Source organism: Lithobates pipiens, unplaced genomic scaffold (assembly GCF_037356315.1).
Source record: "Lithobates pipiens isolate NorthernLeopardFrog02 unplaced genomic scaffold, aLitPip1_a1.2 Scaffold_13, whole genome shotgun sequence".
In the NCBI taxonomy this organism is placed as follows: domain Eukaryota; kingdom Metazoa; phylum Chordata; class Amphibia; order Anura; family Ranidae; genus Lithobates; species Lithobates pipiens.
Window position 1 is genome coordinate 437,086,311 of NW_027507718.1, and position 27,850 is coordinate 437,114,160.

A 27,850-nucleotide genomic window follows, 5' to 3' on the forward strand; every position below is an offset into this window, starting at 1 on the left:
TATGGCTGAACTCGCAACGCTACGGAGATCGGATGTGATTTACGGTGCGAATCACATCCGGATCTCCCCCCGCAGCAGTGTGAACCCAGCCTAAAGGAGAATTAACCCAAAAAAAAAAAAAAGTTAATTAAATCCACAAGGGCTTTTTTTTTTTTTTACTACTACTGATCCTTTATATTGGTTTTAAACATTTACCAATGCAGCAATTTAGAAATTGGATGGAAGGTTTAGCACTGGGAAACACTTTTTGAAAGATAAAAAGTGCATTTTATATACAATTATATAGATCAGACCAAAATGAGGGACAAATGAGGGGGGAAAAGGGACAGAGGGACATTGCTCCAAATCAGGGACAGTCCCTCAAAATCAGGGACAGTTGGGAGCTATGCACTGGGGTGGTTTTCAGGTGCTTTTAGAAATAACTTCTGCTAAAACTGCCTCCCATTCATTCCAGTGTGCCTTTTCACACTGGGGCGGTGTGCTAGCGGGACGGGAAAAAAAAAGTCCTGCAAGCCAGATCTTTGGGGTCCATTGGAATTAATGGACAGCGCTTTCAAAGCGCCTGAAAATCGTTTTGAAAGCATCGCAAAATGGGAGTTTTTAACCACTTTTTTTGAGTTAAAAGCGCCCCGCTAGTGGCGAAAAATCAGCACAAAAGCACCGCCTAAACAGCAGTAAAGTGCCACTAAAATGAGCGGCACTTTAGCACAAACGTGGTCGTAGTTCCAGTGTGAAACGGGTCTTATAGTGAAGACGAATTGGCATATCTGTCAGTTCTAATTGATGTCTGTGCCCCCTTGGGGAGGTTCATGTCTCTATTTTTCCTGTTTACTGTTATCACTGAGAGTGAAAGTGAAAGAAAATCCCAAATTTTGGGTTGTCACTTGATTAGGAAAAGAGGGGAAACCTTCCAATGGTGACCCTGGTGACAACAAGGGATTTCCTCTTACTTCCTGTTTTGCCTATGGGGCAGAAAGTGAAGGGAAGTCTCCCCAATGGGACACAGAAGGAAAAAATAAAAACCAACACAAATCTAAAACTAGCCTTACACAAATAGATTTCTAATAGATTTCTCAATCCACCCTAAATAGCGTGGGTAGAAGATTCGCATCTGCCAGCTGTTTTCAGGCAGTTACAACACCTGCAGCTATCTGAATACCAGAACAATGACTGCATCTGACTGGACAATTTTCCACCCAGCTCCTTTGATTTTTCAATCCAAGTTCTCAATTTCACCTGATTCAGCAAGATTAAGCTTTAGGGTCACGTCTTCATACCTCAGTAGTCCTTAAAGCAAACCTGTCCTTTGTCAACAGGTTTTCTTTATTCCCCCCAAGAGCAAATGCTTACTTGTTTACCCCCTGCCACTCCATGCAGTGTTGGTAACCAAAGGAAATATCTGGTACTTCCAGGTATAGAGGGGCATGTGACTCACTCCATGTGATGGCTCTGAACCAATCAGTGCTGTCACAAAGAATGTCTATAGCTCTGGGGAAGGTACAACTCCAGGAACTCATAACTTTGCTTTAAACAGCTTCTAGGGGCATCATTGCCAGTATGAACTCCTGTGTGGGAATTATATCATCCTATGCTGGCCAATCAGGATGACTGAAGGCCCCAAATCCAAGGAGAAGATGTTGGCACCAGCGAGGGAGTTTGTGGTCATTGCATCACTGGAGTAAAGTGAGTTTCTGTGGACTTTGGTTAAGCTTTAACCACATGCCGACCAGCCGCTGCAGTTGTACTGCGGCAACATGGCTCAGCTGCGCAAATCGCCGTTATGCTACGTCGGTAGCATAAACAGCCACTAGGGGGGCGATTGCGTGCTGCCGGAGGCGCGCGCGCACCCTCCGCTCGCTCCCCAAGCCGAGGCCAGTGCCCGGTGGTCTCGATCGCCACCAGGCTCCCGCAAATGTTCTGGGCACACGGAGAACCGGCAGCTGTGTGTGTAAACACACAGTTTCCAGTTCTCTGAGCAGCGAACTGACAGATCGTCTGTCCATACAGAGTATGAACAGTGATCTGTTAGTTTCCCTGCACAGTCCCATCCCCCTTCAGTTAGAACACTCCCTAGGATACATATTAACCCAGTCACTGCTCCCTAGTGTTAACCCCTTCACTTCCAGTGACATTTTTACAGTAATCAATGCAATTTTAATCGCACTGATCACTGTATTAATGCCAATGGTCCCAAAAATGTGACAGAATTGTCCGACGTGTCCGTCATAATGTTGCAGTCACGAGAGAAAAAAAAAAGGATCGCTGCCATTACTAGTAAAAACAAAAATATTAATAAAAAAAGCTATCCCCTATTTGTAGATGCTATAACTTTTGAACAAACAATATACGGTTATTGTGATTATTTTTTTTTTTTTTACCAAAAATATGTAGAAGAATATGTATCGGCCTAAACTGAGGAAAAAAACGTTTTTTTAAATATATTTTTGGGGGATTTTTAAGCAGGAATGCACATTATTATTCAGCTATAGAGATAAGATTGCCACAAGGGTAAGCAAATAAAAATGTTACCTCAAAAATTACTTTAAAAATGATACAATAATAGCGCAAAGTGTGTAAAAAAAATGGTGTAATGTCCTCTTAAAATTGTACAACTTTTAACTGCAACATTTTGCATTAATATGTTATTAAATGTATGTAATACTATGTAATCATATAATAATAATACATTGCCTTAATATGATATTAAACACTTCAGCCCCGGAAGGTTTTACCCCCTTCCTGACCAGGCCATTTTTTGTGATACAGCACTGTGTTGATTTAACTGACAATTGCGCGGTCGTGCGACACTATACCCAAATAAAATTGATGTCCTTTTTTTTCCCACAAATAGAGCTTTGTTTTGGTGGTATTTGATCATCTCTGCAGTTTTTAGGTCAATATGTATTCTGCTACATATTTTTTGGTAAAAAAATCCCAATAAGCGTATATTGATTAGTTTGCGCAAAAGTTTTAGTGTCTACAAAATACAGGATAGATTTAGGGACTTTAATTTTTTTTTATTGTTTTTACTGGTAATGGCGGCGATCTACGATTTTTAGCGAGACTGCAACATAGCGGCAGACAAATCTGACCCCAAGTGATACTTTTTGGGGACCAGTGACACCAATACAGTGTTCAGTGCTAAAAAAAAAATCCACTGTTCCCTGTATAAATGACACTGGCAGAGAAGGGTTTAACGACAGAGGCGATCAAGGGGTTAACTGTGTTCCCTGAGAGGTGTTTCTAACTGTAGGGGGAGTGGACTCACTGGAGGAAAAGAGAGATTGTGATTCAGCTTAGCTTAAAGAGGAAGTAAACTCTTCCACTCTGACGCTGCTTTTCATTTAGTCCATTATAATAAGTAATTATCAAACTATAGCCACTGTAATCCAGCCCAAATTGCATATTACTTACTGTTTAAAGAAACTTTAAAAAACTTGTTTCCAGGAGTTAGGCAGCACCATCTTAAGTATTGTTTTCTGAGTCCACAGTGGAATGTATTTCCTCCCTTACATTGAGCAGTTCCTGTACTGTTAACCAAGCCTCCTTCTCAATCCAACGTTTCTATGGCAACCCTGCTCCCCTGTTCATAGCTGACTTGTTTTATTTCATAGTATTTACTTGTGCTGATTACCTAGTGTTTGCCTGTGTGAGTCCTATCAGCTTCAGCTGATAAGTCTGCAGTAATGCTGTCCCATGCCCAAGTTTACACTGCATGTGAGGTCACATGGTCACATGGTGTGTAGGAGGAAGCTCTGAGCGATTATGAAGTCTCCTGGGATATCAGTGGTATGCCGTAGGAAGTCTTGATAACAGATAGATAAGCACATAGAGAGTGTGCCATAAATCAGAGGAGATCTGGGCATGTTCAGTGGCGTCATTCTAAAGAAAAAAAAAAGGATTACAACAATACTAAGCAAGTAAGGAGATATCTACAAGCAGTGTTCATTAGGGTTTTTTATGCTAATTTGCATGGGTCAAAGTTGTGGGGGAGGGTTTACAACCACTTTAAATACAATCTCTCTGTTTTCCTCCCTGACAGAGCAGCGGTGTGCTTTGTTTACATTGGCACACCACTGCTCCGTCTCTCCTGTGAACGAGCAGCGGGTCGCGGCAACCATCGTGGCCATCGAACCCGTAGATTGGCTCCCGCTGTGTCCAATCACAGAGGGAGCGGCGCACGCACTCCCCCTAAACCGCATTAATCACATACAGGTACGAGATTTTACAAACCCGGGGCACCCTGCCGCAGTAGATGTACGTGGGGTGGTCCAGAAGAAGTTAAAGTGGTTCTAAAGTCAGAGAATTTTTTTTGTTACCTTAGTGTATTACCTGCATTATGCTAAAAAAAAATTTCACGTGCTGTTCTACCCAAACCCCCGATCGAGATTGGTACTGGATTGAGAGTCTTCTCTCGATCCAGCACTGTGCCTGTCTCTCGAAGAGCACTGAGAGCCATTGGCTTCTGCTTCTGTCAGTCAAAGCCTGATAGGAGAGAACGGGGGACTTGGCTGAGCCACGCTGTGTGTGTTTGTGGACACACGCAGCCCAGCTCAGGACCATGTCTGCATGTGCGCCCCCATAGCACACCACTTGCTATGAGGGCAAATCCAGAAGAGGAGGAGAGGACAGCACTGGCAGGGGACCACAGAAGAGGAGGTAAGGGGCTGCTCTGTGCAATTTCATTGCACAGAGCAGATAAATATAAACCTCTTTTTTAGGTTTAGAGTTTGGGAAAAAACAGGAGCCCTTAGTATCACTTTAAATATGTTTAATGCTATGTAATTACATAATAATATTCATTATAATCATAATAATTATTATTTGAATGATAATGATGATAGTAATAATTATTAGTATTTGCTTTAATATGCCATTAAATGTAATATTTTGCAATTCTAAACTAATAGGAAGAAAAAAAAATATTAATACAATGTATCAATATTATTATGATATTAAATATACAGTATGTATTATATGTAATTCTATAATAATGATAAATTGCCTTAATATGATACAGTATATTTCATATAGTTTGTATGTAATACAGTACCACGTATTCTTGTGTAGCATAAAAAGATATGTATGTATAGACAGGACTGTATATGGCTGTATAACTCACAAGCAAGCTAGACAGATGTAATGCTCATCCACCAATGGAGGACATAAACATACCGAATAAATGTTTTAGTCTTCTGCAGCCCTTAGGTTCCAGTTTTGTAAGATCATATGCCAGATATGGGTATCTGATAGAAGACATTACCCTGTTGTGTGCCTTCTGGGAAATGTTTTCCATATCCCATTTATAACGAAGAGCTTAGTGACTCTGCTACCTTTTAATTAACTTGCCACTATGGTTGGCTGCAGTTGATCTTTATAGCTTGAAGCCATATGAACAAATTCAATACAGTGTAAATTCAGAGACAATGTATAAGGGCATTGCTGACAATCCATAGAGCGTGATTGAAAACAAGGCAATTTAGTCATGTAAAGAGGAATCCACAATCAGAGCTTCCACTTATATTTGTATAGCCAATGTGATTAAGATGATAGGATTTGGCACCAACCGCTGTGAACACGCCGCAATCAAAATCACTCCAGTGTCCAAGACATAATGACAGCGTGAGCTAAAATCCAAGTCAAATGATTGTACAAAGTCATCTGTGAAATGGATCTGTTATATATTAGATATGTACTGTATACATAAATGTAATCCACTTATTATATAGCGTGCTCAAAACACATTGTCATAAGGATTGTTTTTTTTTAACTATATGACTGTCATTGTCAGCTCTCACAGGCTCTGATTGCTGAAAATAATTATAGTTTATATATTCTTATCAATAGTTCTGGAAATTTTCCAGCATTTTCGAAACACTCATCTACGTAACTTTTAATTAGAAAAGTAGTCAAATGGATTAGTACTACTTACAATGATCCCTACCATATAAATATACAATTGTAGCACTAACCCCCGAAGGAGCTGCTGGTTAGATTGGGCTTACCATTACCTTCTTTCTCCTCACTTCATGTCTAGGAGTGTCACGTGGTAGATAGCCCAGTAACTTGAGAGACTGATGACAGATCCACGTAAATGGATTTTATTTTCAAAAAACTTAGAATGAATGAACAGTCTCTTAAAATGGGATCAGAGGGTTGTAAAGGAAGTTCAGGTACTCTTATGCCGCATAAACACGATCGGACTATCTGGTGGACTTAGTCCGGCGGACAAACCGCCGGACTTTCCGAACGAGCGGACCTGCACACACGCGACCGGACTTTTCCGGCGGACTAGGTGGGAGTCCGACTTTTGAAATGAACAAACTTGCCCACACATGGAGGAAAGTCAGTTCATTTTGAACTCGGCTCCAGGTAGACGGGACCAGCGAAGGAAGTCAATGTCGCTGCCTTCGGTGGCGAGATTGACACCTCGCTGGCCCCATCACCTGGTATGGACTTAAAGGGGAAGCCCTACTCTGAAAAAACGGTGTGTGGGGGTCCCCCCCAAGGTCCATAACAGACCCTTATCGGAGCACGCAGCAGGAAAGGGGGTGGGGACAAGCGAGTGCCCCCCTCTCCTGAGCCATACCAGGCCGCGTGCCCTCAACATGGGGGGTGCTTTGGGGAAGGGGGTCCGCGCGGCCCCCCCACCCCAAAGCACCTTGTTCCCATGTTGATGAGGACAAGGGCCTATTCCCGACAACCCTGGCCATTGGTTGTTGGGGTCTGCGTGCGGGGTGCTTATTGGAATCCAGGAGCCCCCTTTAATAAGGGGGCCCCCGGATCCCGGCCCCCCACCCTATGTGAATGAGTATGGGGTACAATGTACCCCTACCCATTCACCTGTGAAAAAAAAATGTAAAATAAACACAACACACAAGGGTTAAAAATAATTTATTGTACAGCTCCGGGGGTCTTCTTCAGTCTTGGGGGGGGTCTTCTCGCCGGACTCCTCCACTATCTTCTGCTAGCTCTTTTACTAGCGGAGGAGCCCAGCTTTCTTCTTCGTCGCCGCCCGGGGGTCTTCTTTCAACTTCGGGGGTCTTGTCCCCTCTTCGGGGGTCTTGTCCACCTCTTCAGTTCTTCTTGCCGGGCCTCCGCACCTTCTTCTAGCTCTTTTACAAGCGGTGGCCCGGTCTTCTATTGGGATTAGAGCCTGTAGGGTTTTTATTGTTTTCTGCGCCCCAGCTGGACCATTCTTAATGGGACATAAAGTGATAGAAAAAAGGAAAAGGAAGTGTGAGAGTAAATCTTCAAACAAGGGCAATTATTCCGACGAATGGTATGGGCAGGGCCGCTGATAAGGCAGTACAACCTGTCCTGTTGTACTGGGCCCAAGCCTCATCAGCTAAACCGGGGGACCCAGGGCAGCTGTATTGTTCTTTCTGCCTAAATCAATAATTGGATTTTACTAGATCACACCCCTACTCCTACTTGCTTACCAGAGCATAAATTACATTTCCCCATCAGGTCAACAGGAGGTGGCAGCAGAAGAGGGTCTTTTTTCATTTTTGGGGCATAGGTGGATAAAGTCAGTGGCGCTGTTACACTGCACCCCAAGGGGGGCTGTAGGCACAGTTGGGGGGCCCCATCAGGAAGGCTATACAGGGCTCTATGATTTCTTACAGAGGCCGTGGGTACAGGTGATTGTCCTGTACTTTTGAGAGATTCTTGTTGTATCTCTAGGACAGGAAAAATAAAAATCCAAATTAAGAACAGCACATTCAATTCTTTAGCATGATACTTAGAGGGAGATCTGTTGTATATGACACCTCCATGTAAGAATGTACATCGCTTTCTGAGTGAGTAATAAACCCTTCCCTGGTTAAGAAGTGCATCCAGCCTGTGTGTAACTTGCTGAGCAGACACTGGCAGCATTGCTAGCGACACCCTGAGAGACCCTGGGTCAAAGGGACATAAAACCTCCCCCCTCTCTAAAAAAAAAGAAAAGTATGTGGGAATGCGAGTTCCCACTATGCAGAGATGTGAACGGGGCTTTCACAGCTGAGTCTGTCCACTCCCTTCTATGTACTTGTATAAAGATGGCCATACACTATGCTATCTGATTGTATATTGTGTATTTAGTGAGAAGGGTGATCACTGATTGATTGCATTTCATTTAAAAATAGTGCACCTGGGAGTGGGAGGGCGGATGATGCAGGGTGTGTGCTAATGAGGTCAGCTGATCAACTCCGTCCTGTGTCATGACCTCCAGTCTGATCAGGAAGACAGACATTACTAATGGAAACGTCTGGATACATGGATTAACACAAAAAAAAGCAAGTGACTGTAGATTTAATGGAGTATTGGTGTAAATTGGTGTATAGGGGAGCTGAAATTTAGAAAAAAAAGTGTATGAACTTACCCTTTAACAATTTTACTTATGTCACTGCAACAATACACTCCAAGGTCTAGTTGTCCCTCTCTGATTATCTAGTCTCAGGCTGCCCAGGCATACCTTTCTGGGTAGTAGTCCATATCTGGTCCTTATGAGGTAGATTCTCATGTGGGGAGCTAGCAGGTAGATTACATCCCCTCCTCCCCCCCTTTTTATATGCAGCTCTGGCTGAAGGGCAGGACCCAGAAAAGCCTTGGAAAAATGTAGAACCTGCATTAACCCTTCCCCACCCAGGCAGTCCAAAATCTACACCTAATAGCAGCACCATTAGTAGTAGTAACCATTAGCCATTTCTTTACTAAATAGAGGGGTCAAAGACAGGCAGAATACTTCCATTTAACCAGGAATTCATTTAAGATGTGAACTCTTTAAATCCTAAAGGAGAAGTACAGCCAAAGCTCGTGTTAACTTTACTCCTGTGACCCATTTTCAGCAGACAGCGAGCAGAAGCCTGCTATCGGCTGATGTCGGTCCAGGCTGGGGCAAAATCATGACAAGAAAGTTGGGATATGCCCACAACCACCCCTTGTCTCTGCCCCCTACCCACCTCTGACCACTGTCCCTTGATTTCTCCCCCTACCCACCTACCAGTACTGCCCCTTTTAGAGAATACAGAACCAAGTATCATTTTGTGGTGCTAAATCATTTGTATGGAACATGTTGATGATAAAAAGAAAAGCAGTAAAATAGATCCCCTGCAGCCAGCAACAATAGAATCCCAGCAATAGATCCCCACCCAACAATAGACTCCCCCAATAACAATGGACTCCACCCCAACAACAATAGATTCCCTGCAGCAACAGTGAACTACCCACAACAAAATTTCACACCCAGTGACAAAGTATCCACCCATGCAACATTAGACACCCCCAGCAGTAACAACATATCTCCTAGCAGCCAGCATCAATAGATCCTCCAGCAGCCAGTAAAAATAGACTTCTCCCTCAACAGCAGATCCCTTCCAGCAACATAAACACCCCAGCAACAATAGATTCTCCATCAACAACAATAGACCCTCACACAAAATCATATCCCCAACAGCGACAATAGATCCCCCAGCACCCCACACCCCATGCTATTACATACATTCAGTGCTGGAGGTGCCGGTATGGTGTTCCCCCACGTTCCTGCTGAAAAAGCCCTGCCCACAACCCTGGATTGGCACCTGGCTCAGCCTCTCAACGACCCGCTGAGCCAGCTGCTCCCGCCCCCACCACAGCCCATCACTCCAGTGATCGCAGGAGGGCAGAACAGAGAACCGGTGACTGACAGTCACCAGCGCTCTCCTTTTGGAGCTGTGAGAACTGATCAACGGTGTTTGATCACTCAATTTTCAGTCTTAGAGCAGGCGGGGGACAGATGCTGCATCTACCTACTGTAGGTAAGTATTATAAAAAAAAAAAATCTCTTTTAAGAACAGTGTGGACAGAACTACAATTCCATAGGTAGGTAAAGAAGTTCCCACCTATGCATCATAAAAGATCTCACCAATTGTACAGTATCTTATCTGTAAGAGAGCTCACATTTATTATCTGTATCTTTTTGTGTGGACTTAGTCTACCGGGCATCATCAAATTTCAAAATCTCAATATATTTTGTATTACAGATTTGCACACGGCAGTTCGGATAGTCCTCTATTCTCTGATCTTTCTGCTGGGAGTCATGGGGAACAGTCTGGTTATCGTGGTGCTTATAAGGAATAAGCGGATGAGGACAGTCACTAATATATTCTTACTCTCATTGGCGACCAGTGACCTCATGCTTTGTCTTTTTTGCATGCCCTTCACCCTAATTCCTAACTTGCTGATGGACTTTATCTTTGGAAGCACTGTCTGTAGCGCCGCCTTCTATTTCATGGGTAAGTCACCAGCCCTCAGTGTTGTAAATACATATCAACATACAAAGAGCAAACTGAAAAGACCTTGACTTGTACAAAACTTAGCAAAGGTGTTCGCTAATTAAACAAGCTGTCCATCAGCCTAGCCAACCAAAAAACATAGTACTGTATTTGAAACTACATAAATATAGTGTAGCTGTGAAGTTCATAAGCAGGCCATACATCTATTGAATGGCTTGCAACCATCCTGTTGAGTTTTTGCTGAATGATCGGTGTCACCGGCTATTTCCAGCACTACTTATTGTAGCCTAAGGGTGGGGAAGTCTCCCCACTGTCAGAATACAATACAACAGTGGTAAGGATTCCCCCATCCACCTCAAATGTGTCAAGGGGGAAATGGGATTATTTTTTTTCATTCTACTCGCTGGCTGAATAGAAAAATATGATCAATGTATGAGCTGTTTTCGTATTCGTGCACACTGAATGTTAAAATGTAACCAATACATGTACATCAGATTCGAAGAGATCCAAGTCAATATTTACAGCAGATACTGATTCTCTTAGGTTTCATGTACACTTGGTCTACTTTGACCACATTTTGTGGTGGCCGGCAGTCAATACATTCCTATCCTAAACACGATTCTTCCACATTCAGGAGTGGGAGGTAAAGGGAGGTTGAAGCTCCCCTAACTGCAGCAGTTCCTAAACTCTGCTAAAATCCTATGTCTACATTGCCACATAGGCTTTTATGTAGTTGATTTTAGCAACACAACTTTGGCAAAAAAATGCCAAAGGCTCCTAAACTCAAGTTTAGGAGCTATATAGTGTACATGAAACCTTATAAAAGAATTACTGTGGAATATGCATCTGGACTCTGTAAATAATCACAATAGTGTTATGTTTTTTTCAAGTATTCTGCAAAAACACATTTTTTAATCAAATTTACAAGCCAGCAGCAGGTGAGTTCCAGGCAAGATGGATGGTTTGGTATAGTAGTGAACAAGGAAGAGAGATCAGAATGACTCAACCATCTGGTGTTGCCAGTTATACATAGGTACACCAACAAGCATGCAGTCATCAATTAGCTTTTTATTAGAAACACCATCATTCTTTGCAAAGTAAATAGCATGAATGCACAGTTTCTGGAGAAATAAGGACTTTATGCAAATATTACAAATAAACCTAAAAAAAAAAAATCAAAGTAAGAATAACCAAAAATCTTTATGCATTCCTGTACAGCTCATTTGTTTTTTTTTATTTGTTTTTTTCTAAAAGCAGAAACTGTGGCACAAAGCAATCCTCCTTTTATTAACCTCTTTATCCATGTCAATATGGGCATTTTTGTTTTCTTCCTTCCAGCTTCCTTTTCTGTTACAGCATGGTGCACTTTTCATCTTGTTGGTTTCCATCAATTTGTTTTTAGTCAACGGGAAGCAAATGAAATAGCAGGGTCCATTTTCATTCTTTTTTTAATCTGTTTTCCATCTGCCTTTTCTGATTTTGTGTAATGATGAGTGAAAAATCAACTAGAAAGAGAAGGATTGAAATCAGGAGAAAGACTAAATAAAACTGCAAGCACTGTTTAACCACTTACTGGGCACTTAAACCCCCCTACTGTCCAGACCAATTTTCAGCTTTCAGCACTTTCGCACTTTGAATGACAATTGCGTGGTCATACAACACTGTACCCAAATTAAATTTTATCATTTGTTTCCCACAAATTGAGCTTTCTTTTGGTGGTATTTGAGTACCTCTGCAGTTTTTATTTTTTGTTAAAAAAATGTAAAAAGACTGATTTAAAAAAAAATAAAAAATTTATGTTTTGTTATAAAGTTGTGCGAACGGGTAATTTTTCTCCTTTATTGATGTACGCTGATGAGGCTGCACTGATGGGCTGCACTGATGGGCACCGATAAGGAGGCACTGGTGGGCACTGATAGGCAGCACTGGTGTGCACTGAGAGGTGACACTGAAAGGTGGCACTGATGGGTGGCACTGAAGGGCACTGATAGGTGGCACTGGTGGGCACTAAGAATTGGGGGCACTGATAGGTGGCACCAATAGCTGGCAGTGATGGGCACTGATCAGCACTGGTAGGATACACTGATGGGCAGCGCTGCTAGGTGGCACTGATGAGGCACTGATTGGCAGCACTGGTGGGCATTAATAGGTGGCACTCATGGGCATTGATAGGTGGCACTTCTGGGCACCGGTAGGTGGCACTGGCAGGTGGCACTGGCAGGGGGTACTGGTGTGCACATATGAGGCAGATGGGCCTCCTTCCTCTTCGGGACCGATGTCCCTTGCGCATAAGACGGTGGTCGTCTTTTTTATCTCCTCACGCTGTCACCGTGAGGAGAAAGGAAAAAAATGATTACTGACCTTTTGTTTACACACGTGATCAGCTGATCACGTGGTAAGGGGCCAGGATTGGCCCCTTTCTCGGATCTGTGATCACCCGAGTCCTGGTGACTCGGTGATCACAGCGAGGGGAGAGTGCAAAGGGGAGGACGTCGTGTGACGGCCTCCTGGAAATTCAGGTCCACGCTGTAGCCGTCATTCGGCTATAGCGCAGACGTCAAGTGGTTAAAAGGGGGATTCAAGCTGACCAAGGACTAAACAAAGGAGTATAAAACTGCTTTCAGACAGTATGCATTTTCTTCTAGTCCTTGTTTCTACATTTTAGGACAATATGAAAAAATGCTCAGATTTCCAAAGGGAGTAAATACATGTTTGTATTTCATTTGCAGTTGCAATAATAATGTACAGTACCTTAAAAAAGTATTCATACCCCTTAGAATGTTACACATTTTCTCATGTTACAACCAAAAACATAAATGTATTTTATTTGGATTTAATGTGATAGACCAACACAAAGTGGCACATAGGGACAAGCCGAACATCCCCCCCCCCACAGTTCGGTTCGCATCAGAACATTTGAACGGACAGAAAGTTTGCGCAAACTTTCGAACCCCGTTAAAGTCTATGGGACTTGAACATGAGAAATCAAAAGTGCGAATTTTAAAGGCTAATATGCAAGTTATTGTCCTAAAAAGTGTTTGGGGACCCGGGTCCTGCCCCAGGGTACATGTATCAATGCAAAAAAATTTTTTAAAACGGATGTTTTTTTCGGTAGCAGTGATTTTAATGATGCTTAAAGTGAAAAAATAAAAGTGAAATATTCCTTTAAATATCGTGCCTGGGGGGTGTCTATAGTGCCTGTAAAGTATGCCTTGTGCCTTATGCGCATGTTTTTGTATTTAGAACAGTGCCTGCTCAAAATTACAGGCTTTAATGTCGTGTCTGGTCCTGGCAATATGGATGAAAATCATTGAGAAACCCCCCACCCCCCCCCCCCAGCCCATTACCAGCCCCTTTGGGTCTTGTATGGATATTAAGGGGAACCCCGCACCCAAATAAAAAAAAGGAAAGGCGTGGGGCCCCAAGGCCCTATATACTCTGAACAGCAGTATGCAGGCGGTGCAAACAAGACAGGGACTGTAGGTTTGTTCTTAAGTAGAATTTGTTTGTAATTTTGAACTGGTACCTTTTTATTGTGTAGCGCCAGCCACAAAAAATCTATTTTTAAGCTTTTTGGAAAACATAGGGAAGGATTATCACCCCTGTAACATTTGTTTTGCTGTCTGTGCACCTGTTCAGAAGATTTCACCTCACTTTCTGTCCCAATGACAATTGTATTTTGACAATTTGGGGTTTTTATTGAAACAAGTAACTCTTACAAGAGAGAATTTCCCTTCCTAGGGGTAGATTTCCTCTCACTTCCTGTTGTCTCCTTCCATTTGCAAGTAGGAGTTGTTTGTAAGTTGGATGTTTGAAAGTAGGGGCCTGCCCTATATACAGAAATTTGGGCCTAAGGTGTTGGTGTTGCCAGAACACTGTAAGCCCTCACAGTTACTCTTGGTGGGTGCAGAAATGGGCCCTGCTGTGAAATATTAGATCAAGAATAGTAATTACATGCCCCTGTTTAACAGGGTCAGAAAAATTGGGCCTTTGGTGGTAGATGGTGTGGTGGTGTTGCCACAACACTGTAAGACCTCACAGTTACTCTTAGTGGGTGCAGGAAAAGGCCCTGCTGTGAAATATTAGATCAAGAATTGTAATTACACGCCCCTGGTAAACAGGGGCTGAAAAATTGGGCCTTAGGCACTGGTGCTGGTGCTACAACAATGCAACCCCTCACAGATACTCTAGTTGGAGCGCAGGAATTAGCCCTGCTGCAAAGTATTGCATCAAAAATTTTAATTACACGCCCCTGTTAAACACACTGTGCACAGGATACAGTACAATGACTGAAAATTCTGCAGCTGCCTGCCTGAGGTATTATTAGGAAGAGAACACCAGCAATTGTCTGCAGTTAGCTTTAGTTGCACACTGTGCACAGGATACAGTACACTGACTGAAAATACTGCAGCTGCCTGCCCGAGGTATTATTAGGAAGAGAATAACAGGAACGGATCTAGCTAAACTGAATACAGTGTGTGTATATATACACAGTATATATGGAACACCTCGGATGTGTATCTATATATATATATATATATATATATATATATATATATATATATATATATACACACTGACTGCAGCTAACTGACTCGCCTGCCTGCTCTATCTAACTCAAATGAAATGACACTGTCTCTCTCTCTCTTTATCTCTAGCTCTCAGCACGCCGGAACACACTACACAAGGCTGATTTCCAGGCGGCCTTATATAGTGTGGGGCACGTACTAAATCCCCTGAGGCATAATTGGCTAAAGCCACCCTGCCTTTGGCCAATTATGGCTCTCCGATCTTACGGTGCTGTGATTGGCCAAAGCATGCGGGTCACAGTGCATGCTTGGCCAATCATCAGTCAGCAATGCACTGCGATGCCACAGTGAATTATGGGCCGTGATGCTCCACTCGAATTTGGCGCGAATGGCCCATAATGTTTGTAATTAGACGAACGGTCGAACGGCCGATGTCCCAGACGAACTTACGTTCGACTCGAACTCGAAGCTCATCCCTAGTGGCACATAATTGTGAAGTGGACGTAAATGATAAATGGTTTTCAATTTTTTTTTACAAATAAATATGTGGAAAGTGTGGCTTGCATTTGTATTCAGCCCCCCTGAGTCAATACTTAGTCAATAGAACCACCTTACGCTGCAATTACAGCTGCAAGTCTTTTTGGGGAAGTCTCTACCAGCTTTGCACATCTAGAAAGTGATATTTTTGCCCATTCTTCTTTACAAAATACTCAAGCTCTGTCAGATTGGATAGAGAGTGTCTGTGAACAGCAATTTTCAAGTCTGGCCACAGATTCTCAATTGATTTTAAGTCTGGACTTTGACTGTGCCATTCTAACACATGAATATGCTTTGATCCAAACCATTACGTTGTAGCTCTGGCTGTATGTTTACGGGCGTTGTCCTGCTGGAAGGCGAACGTCCGCCCCAGTTTTAAATATTTTGCAGACTCTAATGCCCTGTACACACGACCAGTTTTCTCGTTGGAATAAACTCTGAAGGTTTTTCCGACGGAGTTTTGACGGAATTCTGCTGAAACTGTCTAGCGTACACACGTCACAAGAAGTCACAAAGTCTGATCGTCAAGAACGCAGTGACGTACAACATGTACGATGGGGCTAGAAAAGAAGTTCAATAGCCAGTAGCCAGTAGCCAATAGCTTCCATCTTGTACTTGCTTCAGAGCATGCATCGTTTTTGGTCCATCGGAACAGCATACAGACGAGCAGTTTTCCCGTTAGGAATTGTTTCCGTCTGAAATATTTAGAACATGTCCTATTTCTAGGTCCGTCAGAATTTTCGAAAAAAAAAAAGTCCAATGAGGCATACACACGATCGGAATATACGATGAAAAGCTTCCGGCGGACTTTTTCTGTCGGACATTGGCTCGTGTATATGCGACATTACAGGTTTTCTTGTAAGATTGCCCCTTATTTGGCTCCATTTATCTTCCCATCAACTCTGACCAGCTTCCCTTTCCCTGCCGAAGAAAAGCATCCCCCACAATATGATGCTGCCACCACCATGTTTCATGGTGAGGATGGTATGTTCAGGGTGATGTGCAGTGTTAGATTTCCGCCACACATAGCGTTTTGATTTTAGGCCAAAAAGTTCAATTTTGGTCTCATCTGACCAGAACACCTTCTTCCACATGTTTGCTGTGTCCCTCACATGGCTTCTCGCAAACTGCAAATGGGACTTCTTATGTCTTTCTTTCAACAATGGCTTTCTTCTTGCAACTCTTTCATAAAGGGCAAATTTGTGGATTGCACGACCAATAGTTGTCTTGTGGACAGATTCTTCCACTTGAGCTGTGGATTTCTGCACCTCTTCCAGAGTTTCCATGGGCCTTTTGGCTGCTTCTTTGATTAATGTTCTCCTTGCCCAGTCTGTCAGTTTAGGTGGACGGCCATGTCTTGGTAGATTTGCAGTTGCGCCATACTCGTTCCATTTTCGGATGATGCATTGAACAGTGCTCAGTGAGATGTTCAAAGCTTGGGAATTTTTTTTATAACCTAAACCTATTTTAAATTTCTCCACAACTTTATCCCTAAACTGTCTGGTGTGTTCCCTGGCCTTCATGGGGCTGTTTGTTCACTAAGGTTCTCTAACAAACCTCTGAGGGCTTCACAGAACATTTATACTGAGATTAAATTATACACAGGTGGACTCTATTCAGTGGCGTTGCTAGGAGGGTGCAGTCCATACCCGGGTGATGTCATCCCTAGCCTGTGCCTGTGATGGGGGTGTCCTCCACCACCCAAGCCTGAGGTGAGCTGTTGTGATAGGTGGGTGCTGTTGGACAAAGCTATGTTATATACATTATTTTTAATATTATATATATATATATATATATATATATATATATATATATATATATATATATATATATATAAAATATAATACAGCCCCCCCCAACAATTATGTCACCCTCTGATAAATGGGGGGGGTGGTACTTATATATATGTGTGTCCAGCAGTACAGCCCCCTCCTCTCCAGTTATCAGACCAGCTCAGGGTGGGTGGCTCAGATACTAAACCTATATACAATATAACTTTGTCCAGCAGCACCCCCGAGTGATAACCGGGGGAGGTCTGCTGGACACAGCTATATTATATATATATTGGTATAATAGGTGGCCAGCCCACCCTAAGCTGGTCTGATAACCAGAAAGGAGGGGGTGACACCATGTTTTACCGCACCAGGTGACACTGAACCTAGTGATGCCACTGACTCTATTTACTAATTAGGTGCCTTCTGAAGGCAATTGGTTCCACTAGAGTAAGGGGGCTGAATACAAATTTATGTCACACTTTTTGTTTGTAATATGACAAAATGTGGAAAATTTCAAGGGGTGTGAATACTTTTTCAAGACACTGAAGATAAAAGCATGTGCTTTTATTGAAAAAGCTAATTTCTTACTTGCAGAGAGTTTTCAATATGGTGGGCAATACCGTTAGTACACTCCATCAGACAATTGTTGTCCAACATTCCACCAACAAATGTTGGATGGTATCCTAGTAAATTTTCGGCGGACAACAGTGTACACAAGTCTGTCACACAAAAGTCCAAAGTACAAACATGCATGCTCGGAATCGATGCTCACCAAACACGACATTAGCAGAAGGTGCCCAAAGGGTGGCGCTCAAGAGCTAAAATTCCACGTAGTACGTCACTACATTCATGTTTCTTGGCCAACAGTTGTGTACCGTTTGTATGCAAGATAAGTTCACAGCACGCGCCCTTTGGACAAAAGTACTTCTCAGATGATGAATCTGGTAAGATGAAAGTTACTAGCTGCCCTCACTCCTACCCTTGCAAGGAGGTTTCTCCACTGGCTGCTTCCACACCTACTGTATGTTTTTTTATATAAATCCTAAGTAAAGGTAGTGAGCACCCACAGAAAGTATAATTTATTTAGTTCCCTTTTGTCTATACTGATTCTTAAAATATCTATTATGCCTGTAAATGTCACTATTTACCTGTTGTAATGTCGTCTAAAAAATTATGCCTTTTCTGCAGAATCTTTTTCTCAAGCCGCGTACACACGATCGGAATTTCCGACAACAAAACCATGGATTTTTTTCCAAAGGATGTTGGCTCAAACTTGTCTTGCATACACACAGTCACACAAATTCCGAACGTAAGAACGCAGTGATGTACAAGACGTACGACGAGACGAGAAAAAGGAAGTTCAATAGCCAGTGCGGCTCCTTCTACTTGATTCCGAGCATGTGTGAGCTTTTCTGCAATGGACTTGTGTACACACAATCGGACTTTCCGACAACAAGTGAAGTTGTCGGAAAATTTGAGAGCCTGCTCTCAAACATTTGTGTGCAGAAATTCCGACAGCAAATGTTCGATGGAGCATACACACTGTCGGACTTTCCGACAACAAGCTCACATCGAACATTTCCTGTCAGAAATTACGATCGTGTGTACGCAGCATAATAGTTCTCAGCATGCATAACCACTAAATATAACTGACATCAAGATAGATTTTTAAAATTGTTGTATAAAGCCAAGATATGCTCTTCCAACAGGCTTTTCACAATCGCAATGATGTAGAGAGAATTAGTAAGTGGGGCCAGTGCAGGTTTGCATACAATGACTGTCTGTCAGTCAATGTAGAAGGCAACCTAAGCTGCTTATCAGTTGTGGCCCATCCATAGGGGGCGCATGGGTGACGACCCACGCCTGCAGGCCTTCGGGCGCCGGACACAGTGCACTATGGGAAGCGGCACGTCTATGCAATCACGAGATCAGATGCAATCAGATGAGGCGCTTCATTTGCAGGCTTTTGACCTGCTCTGTGGCGCAGTCCATCGCGCCAGACAAATTCCACCCTGTGCCTGTAGGATACATACTAAACCGGATGCTTTGATTGACATTGGCACCACCCTAGGACATGGGCGGTGCTTTCCATCTGTGTTACAATGTCACTTCCAGTTTTCCCTGTGCCAGTGATAAACCGAAAGTGACGCCAGCAGTTCCATGGAACGCACGGCCCAAACAGAGCACTCTTTATTTGCACAGCTTATAGGTGATTTTTTAGTAATGACTGTAGAAGATGACAGGGGCAGGTGTGCTTACAGTTGGGATATGGCTTCTCATCTGACATGATAAAGGCATATAAATGCAGTGCTTGGTTCCCCACTTGGTATGGCACTGCAAGTTCCAGCACCATCTGGCAGTTCCACTGTAGAAAGCTATCCTCCCAGTGTTTACTTCTGTGTTAGTACAGTGATATGAAAGGGTTACTAATATGTAATATAGATTCATTTGCATTTCCTATACAGAAATGTGGGCTGATCTGTATACTATATGTGGTGCTGATCTATATACTATCTGTGGCACTGATCTATATACTATCTGTGGCACTGATCTATATACTATCTGTGGCGCTGATCTATACCCTATCTGTATTGCTAATCTATATACCCTATCTGTGATGCTGACCTATATACCGGATCAGGGGCGGATCCAGAGTCTAATCTCGGGAGGGGCACTGCTATAAAATATGTTTTTTGGGGGGCAATTTATATGGGAAATGGCTGGTATTGGCGCTTCAATCATTACGGCACCATGGTTGTTATGGTGTCAGGATGATTGAAGCGCATTATTTCTATTAATACATTGTAATATAAAATTAAATGGTTCAACTCACCATATTGCAGAATCAGTGGGAGCCCTGAGGATGTCACTTGCCATGTCGCCTGCCACCAAATGTGGATTGTCACTTGTCACCAAATGCGGATTGTTACTTGCCACGTCACCTGCCACACATTGCGGATTGTCACTTGCCACGTCACCTGCCACACATTGCGGATTGTGACTTGCCACGTCACCTGCCACATATTGCGGATTGTCACTTGCCACGTCGCCTGCCACCAGATGCGGATTGCCACGTAGCCTGCCTCACATTGCGGATTGCCACTTGCCACGTCACCTGCCACACATTGCGGATTGTCACTTGCCACGTTGCCTGACCCACATTGCGGATTGCCACTTGCCACGTCACCTGCCACACATTGGGGATTGTCACTTGCCACGTCACCTGCCACACATTGCGGATTGTCACTTGCCACGTTGCCTGCCACACATTGCGGATTGCCACTTGCCACGTAGCCTGCCACACATTGCGGATTGTCACTTGCCACGTCACCTGCCACACATTGCGGATTGCCACTTGCCACGTAGTCTGCCACACATTGTGGATTGCCACTTGCCACGTAGTCTGCCACACATTGCGGATTGTCACTTGCCACGTCACCTGCCACACATTGCGGATTGTCACTTGCCACGTCACCTGCCACACATTGCGGATTGTCACTTGCCACGTCACCTGCCACACATTGCGGATTGCCACTTGCCACGTAGTCTGCCACACATTGCGGATTGCCACTTGCCACGTAGTCTGCCACACATTGCGGATTGCCACTTGCCACGTAGCCTGCCACACATTGCGGATTGCCACTTGCCACGTAGCCTGCCACACATTGCGGATTGCCACTTGCCACGTAGCCTGCCACACATTGCGGATTGTCACCTACTGGTGGTCTTTTGTTGGGTCCCAGAGTGAAGATAGGCAGCAGAGAGATGATGCAATCTCTCTGCTGCACACAGCTTCCTACACAGTGAGGGTGGAACTGGAGGGATGCAGGGCAGTGAGAGATGAAGTCATCTCCCTGCTCCCCTGCCTGCTGGCTTCCTGATTGGCCAGCAGCCCTCCTAAGCCGCCCAGCTGCCCCCCCCTCACTCGTCCACTAAGCGCGGGTACCCGCGGAACCGGCCGCGCGGGTACCCGCGGAACCGACCGCGATTGGACCCGCGGAACCGGCCGCGGGTACCCGCGGAACCGCCCGCGATTGGACCCGCGGAACCGGCCTGCGGGTACCCGCGGAACCGGCCGCGATTGGACCCGCGGAACCGGCCCGCGGGTACCCGCGGAACCGGCCGCGATTGGACCCGCGGAACCGGCCAAGCTGGCGGTATTCTCGGAGGGGGCAATTGACCCGTTGCCCCCCCCCTGGATCCGCCCCTGTACCGGATGTGTAATGCTGAGCTATATGTCCTATCTGTGAGGCTGAGCTGTATACTATGTCCTGTGATGCTGAGCTGTATACGCCTGACACTATGGGTGGAAGCAAGTGCATTACAGGGGATGGAGTGTGTGGATTATAAAAGGGGTGGGGCTTATGGGAAGTGGGAGGGGTCAAATAGGAAGGGTGGGTCTGGCACCCCCATCCTAAAACTTCACCAGCCACCACTGCTGCTTATACTTACATGGACAGCAATCATGGATCAGTTTCTTGCTGGAGCAACCTTTCAATTTTCTGAGAGTTGTAATCTGCACAGGGCTAAGGAGGTCCAACTCCTGCACACCATGTGAATGAGCTCAGGCCTTTCAGTTGACCATTTTGGCACAAAGCTTAGGATTATGGGAGGCATGTATGAGTGTCATAAGTAAATCTATACCCAGAAGTAACTTGTTTTTTTTTTTTACTGCAGGTTCAATGGTGGATTAGGTGGTGATAAGGAAAGTTGAGTAGGGGGCACAGTGGACATATAAGCCCAACAGCCCAACATGTAGTTGAGTACACATAGAGCTACATTACAACTATATGGTAGCAACCAAAATATGTGCCATTGGGGATACAGATACTTTTACAATCTTCTTAAAAATCAGTGCTACTTTTCAAACTATATTATGTCACTGTAGTGCTTTCTAATATCATGGAGCGTTAGGTTGGGCCTTAAATTTATTATCCAATGAACTTCCCGCCAATTGTCATTACATTTCATGTCAACAAAGTTATGAAATGAAAATGAAGTTGAGTGATCACAATAATAATAATAGCAAAGCAGATAAGAAAAATGTAATTATACGCTCCAACTGCTATTAAGTCCATCTGACATTCAGTGAAGGTTATGTTAATATTGGATTAAGCCATTTATATGTTGCATTATCTCCTTTCAACAAATAGATGGTTCTTGTTTACACCTATATAGAAATTTACGTGTATTTTTTACCAGAGAAGATACAGTATATGACACTTTAGGAGTGGCCAGTTAGAAAAATGTATGGTAAATTTAACTTCTACCATTTAGATGGAACAAACAGATTTTAGCATATTTATAGGAGAAAGGTAAAACTTTTACATCGAGTTACACGCATTATATACAGTATAATAAATTGTAATTGTGAATATGTAATAAAATAACATAATGTAGATAAGAGATCCAGTGGCATGACAATAGATTGCAGTTAAGATAAGCCCACACCAGGGTTACCAACCATCTGGCCTTGCTCTGACCGGTCAAGTTTTTGGCCTCTGTCTGACATTTCAGATTTATGTAAGTTCCTTTCATCTACAGGACTGAGACCTGGCAGGTGGCAACTGATGTCTGCACCTAGAATACCTATTCTCTGTATGTGTAAGCATAATAACTGTTTTTGTGGTTGATTGGGAAGCGTAACATTTGACTGTATTGTGGTATAATAAAGATGTTTCTACTAGGAAGGCATGTATCTTGTTTGATAAATCTTCTTATGCCGCGTACATACGATTGAATTGTCACCACAGTACCACAGTACGCTGGACAATTCGATCGTGTGTGGGCTCCAGTGGACTTTTTTATCATAAAGTCCGGCGGACTTAGGAAGTAGTTTTGACTCAAAATTTGTCCGCCGGACTTGGCTTTCAGTGGACAATCCATTCGTCAGTGTGCTAGTCCGGCGGACTAAGAATGACGAATGCTCTATAGCAAGTACGAGAAGGAAGCTATTGGCTACTGGCTATTGAACTTCATTTTTCTAGTCCCGTTGTACGTGCTGTACGTCATCATGTTAGAAATCGCCGGACTTTCGGAGCGTCCATGTGTGGCCAAGTCAGTTTGTTATAAAGTCCGGCAGATTGTTTGCCGGATTGTTTGCCAGACCAATTCCACCGGACATTTCGATCGTGTGTACGCGGCATTACTGACTATTATTGGCTGATAATTGGAAGCCAGAATTGCTTAGGCTCTTGCCACTTGGTTTTGTTCCGACGCTGGTAGCATGAATGATTAAGCTATGTAACGCTTTAGCTTCGTGCAACTCTCAGGGGCTGTCAGTCCACCGACTGACAGCGGAACGCCATGCCATACTTACTGGCCAGATCACCATGTAAAAATAAAAGAAGAAAAAATCCAAACAAAGAAAATGAATGCAGCCACCACATCTAAGAGTTGGAGACACGGAGGGAGATCTAAAGGAGGAATACACACCTTATACTGCAAGCACGGAAACATACAGCTGACACAACGAAAATAAGATATGATTGCTACACAGTGGCAGATACTGTACTGTGAAGGTGAGATACCCCTGCGTGGGATTAGTGGTTCGGGTGAGTGCAATTCCTATAGGGGATCCATAAGGAGTACAGAGTACAAATTTAAAGAGTACCTTTTCACTTTTCAGTTTTTTCATTCTTTTGTTTTTGGTTTTATTATTTTTCACACTTTTTGTTTTGGAATGACATAACTACTAAGGAACTAAGGGGCGAAGCCCAACCCCTGAAAAACAACCCCACATCATAATCCCCCCTCCACCAAATGATTTGGACCAGTGCACTAAGCAAGGTCCATAAAGACATGGATGAGCGAGTTTGTGGTGGAGGAACTTAACAGACCTGCAAAGTCCCGATCTCAACTCGATAGAACACCTTTGGGATGAATTAGAGACTGCGAGCCAGGCCTTCTCGTCCAACATCAGTGCCTCACAAATGATTTTCTGGAAGAATAGTCAAACATTCTCATAGACATACTCCTAAACCTTATGGGCAGCCTTCCCAGAAGAGTTGAAGCTGTTATAGCTGCAAAGGGTGGACCAACTCAATATTGAACCCTACGGAATAAGACTGGGATGCCATTAGAGTTCATGTGAGTGTAAAGGCAGGCGTCATAATATATTGACAATATAGTGTATTTAGTCCTCAACTTCTAAAAGAAGTGTAGTCACTCCAGTTAAACGAAATGCAATGTGTAAATAGTGAGAAGGGAATGCTGATTAGGGCTTATGGTTTTCACCTTGGTATTGCCTGAATACAAAAGTCCATACTTCCAATTAAAATCTTCTGGGTGTCAGAAACCTGGTTCTCAAAGTAGTAATGCGCAGAATAAAAAATACGCAGGAGAGGCCTTCATAACACCGCTTGTCAAACTTTGTCCAGAGATGTTATGAAGTATGCATAAAAAGGCTGGCAAGGGGCTGCAGCCCTACCAACTAACCTACCTGCCTGCAGATGCTTAGATTAAACAAATGTATTAATTTTACTAGTGTAAACTTTCTGAATTTAGTGATGTTTTCTGGATTACATTTTTATTTCAGTAAATTATTATAATTGAATTTTGGGATTAATATTTGTATTTTAAAATTTTCTCACACAAAGCCACATTTTATTGTGCAGCATTACAACCTTGGTCATTGTGTGGACCAGCCACTGGCATCCTAACAGACAATGATATCATTGGTTGATAAGGAGGACATCAGGCACCTGCACATCATTTTCTTTGCCCCTCCCCCTCTCCATCATCACTGGGGTCACAAAAGCTGAGTAAAGCAGCTAGCTGCTAGCAATAATCAGCCTTGGGTACAATCAGCCCATGGATGGTTCGAATCTCAGCCAGTCCTTGCTGAACCCGCAGAGATTCGACCCATTTATGACTGGCTTAAAGTGGTTGACTAGGACTGACAGACTGGGAGGGAGGGGGGAGACTCTAACACAGCCGGATGATGAAAGAGTCATTTAAACGGACTGACTGTGCGTCATATGACGTCCAGCAGAAAAACATGTCGGCACGCGCCCACAGCGCGGCAAATGTGGTAAGAAGCCTCTGATCGTCACGTGAACAAGGATTCCAAACCAAGCACAGCATTCCTTGGTTCGCGCTGACAGGGAGAGACAATCGGCGGCTCTCCCTGTCAGAAGGTGGGTCTGTGCTGATAATCAGAAAAAAGTGCCCATAAGCTGCCAGTCAGTGTGCCATAAAAAAAACAGATGACCGTGCCCATCACAATGCCAATTAGTGCAAATTAGTGCCCTCAGTGCCCATCATAGTGCCAATCAGTGCCCAGCAGTAAAACCTGTTAGTACCTTATCATCAGTACTGCCCATCAGTGCCACCTGCCAGTGCCACCTGTCGGTGCCAATCAGTACTGCCTATCACTGCCAGTCAGTGCCCATCACAGCTGCCTGTCAGTGCCCATCAGTGCCACCTGTCAGTTTAAGGGAGAGAAACTGAGGGAGAAGAGAAACACTGGAACTTTAGTCTTTACCAATGTGCAAAGATGTATTTGCTTTGTAAGAATAAGTAATCTCTAATGTTGGATGCCCTACGTGTGTGGATACCAATGCATTATAAATTATAATTTAGTTTTTTACATTTTAGAATGAGGTACCTAATTTTAAAGGGTGACCCAAGCACAGGAGCAGGAAATCATACTTTTTGGAGAATTCTATATACAAGACATTATACAGAACAGCACTGTTGCAAGGTTTGCAATGATTATACGGAAGCATAGTTTCAATGTTTTCTTAGTTTTAAAATATCAAGTGGCTTCCAAGTGAAATAAAAGGAAAACCTTTAATAACATTCAATAATCAATGGCTTAGTTGGCAAATAAATATTAAACAAGCTCCCTTAAAATTAGGAATCTTGTCATATTCTTTAAGCTTCTTCAAACCCTTTGACATAGAGCAACTTGGTATTATTAGATAAAATATATTATTATTCTTGTGAACTGGTATGTTGCAGTGTAGCAGTGAACCAGTCAGTATAGAACATTTCTGCTCTTTAGTTCCGCAACAGATGGAGAGCACAGTATTGCTTTTATTGGTTGTATTCATTACCCAGGAGCTTTCTTCTATTCTATATGTACTGTATATGCACACAGATTCTTGCTAGGAAATCATGACAAAAAGAACCTGTATTAGTGCACATTAGTATTCAAGTGAATCTGTCAGAAGAGCAAATATTGGACCTGTCATTGCTGATTTGGTCTGTCATCCTGATCTTGGTTTCACTAATTAGTGAGTCTCTGACCAGGTAGAAGCATGTGGCCAGTGTTGTAAACTCCATCCACTTTTATTTTTAGAGTTTTAAAAGAATAGATAATCAGCCAAATGATCAGCCAGGGAGTATCTAACTTGCAATTTTCCAAACAGGTGCAATGTTAGAATAAAACAGTCCCAGGGTGGCAAAGAGCATGCATACAGTACATAATAATATAAAACAATATATAAAAGCTGCACAAACATGAACTCATCACAGCACTAAATCCCCATACACACTATCAGATTTCCTGGTGATTTTTTTCCCTCAGATTTACAAAAACCATCTAATATGAGGTCAAACCTTAGAAGTTTCAATTTGTATGCAATCAGGCAGGCCTTTGCACTACATGGTTTTGGTAAATCTGAAGACAAAAATCAGCAGAAAATCTGATAGTGTGTATGGGGCTTAACTCTGTGGTCAATGTTTAATGTTCTATAACAGCCTTTTTTCAACCAGGGTGCCTTTAGGTTCCTCCAGGGATGCCTTGGCAAAATGTCGAAATAGTGGCCAAAAATGGTATACAAGCCAGTGAGTGCATGGGCGTCCGCAGCAGGGGGCAAGGGGGGTCAAGTGCCCCCCCCCCGGAATCCCCAACGTGTTGCATCCTCTGGATCACAGTGCTGGCTGGCTCTGTGTTCCAGCGGCCGCTCTGTAACACAGTCCCGCCCCCCCAGACCAGCTCGTGTGATAGTAGAGAGAATCAACGTTCCGCCTATCACATGAGCCAGTCTTGGGGGGACTGGACTGTGTTACAGAGCGGCCGCCGAACACAGAGCCACCCAGCGCTGTGAACCAGAGGAGTAGATGCCCATCTGTACAGCCCGCCCTGTGTGCCACAGTGCCTGGATAGGAGGATCGAGGGCCCCCCCAGTGCTTTCCTCCACCACCACACTCTCCTGCCCCCCCCCCCAGTGCTCTCCTCCACCACCACACTCTCCTGCCACCCCCCAGTGCTCTCCTCCACTACCACACTCTCCTGCCACCCCCCCCCCCCCAGTGCTCTCCTCCACCACCACACTCTCCTGCCACCCTCCCCAGTGCTCTCCTCCACCACCCTCTCCTGCCACCCCCCCCCCCAGTGCTCTCCTCCACCACCACACTCTCCTGAGACCCCCCCACAGTGCTCTCCTCCACCACCACACTCTCCTGCTACCCCCCCCAGTGCTCTCCTCCACCACCACACTCTCCTGCCACCCCCTCCCAGTGCTCTCCTCCACCACCACAATCTCCTGCCACCCCCCCCAGTGCTCTCCTCCACCACCACACTCTCCTGCCACCCCCCCCCCCGTGCTCTCCTCCACCACCACACTATTCTGCCCCCCCAGTGCTCTCCTCCACCACCACACTCTCCTGCCACCCCCTCCAGTGCTCTCCTCCACCACCACACTCTCCTGCCCTCCCACTCTCCTCTACCATCACACTCTCCTGCCCTCTCCCCCACAGTTCTCTCCTCCCCTGTTCTTGCCGCCCTCCCTGCTCTCCAGCTCTC

General features: G+C 44.0%; 1 protein-coding gene across 1 annotated transcript in view; it reads left to right on the plus strand.

The window, feature by feature from the left end:
* CCKAR (cholecystokinin A receptor) overlaps nt 1-27,850 on the plus strand; it is an 87,860-nt gene that overhangs the window by 2,291 nt on the left and 57,719 nt on the right. The window contains exon 2 of the mRNA XM_077477678.1: nt 10,005-10,256. Within this exon, the coding sequence (XP_077333804.1) occupies nt 10,005-10,256 (252 nt within the window). The remainder of the gene's footprint in view (nt 1-10,004; nt 10,257-27,850) is intronic.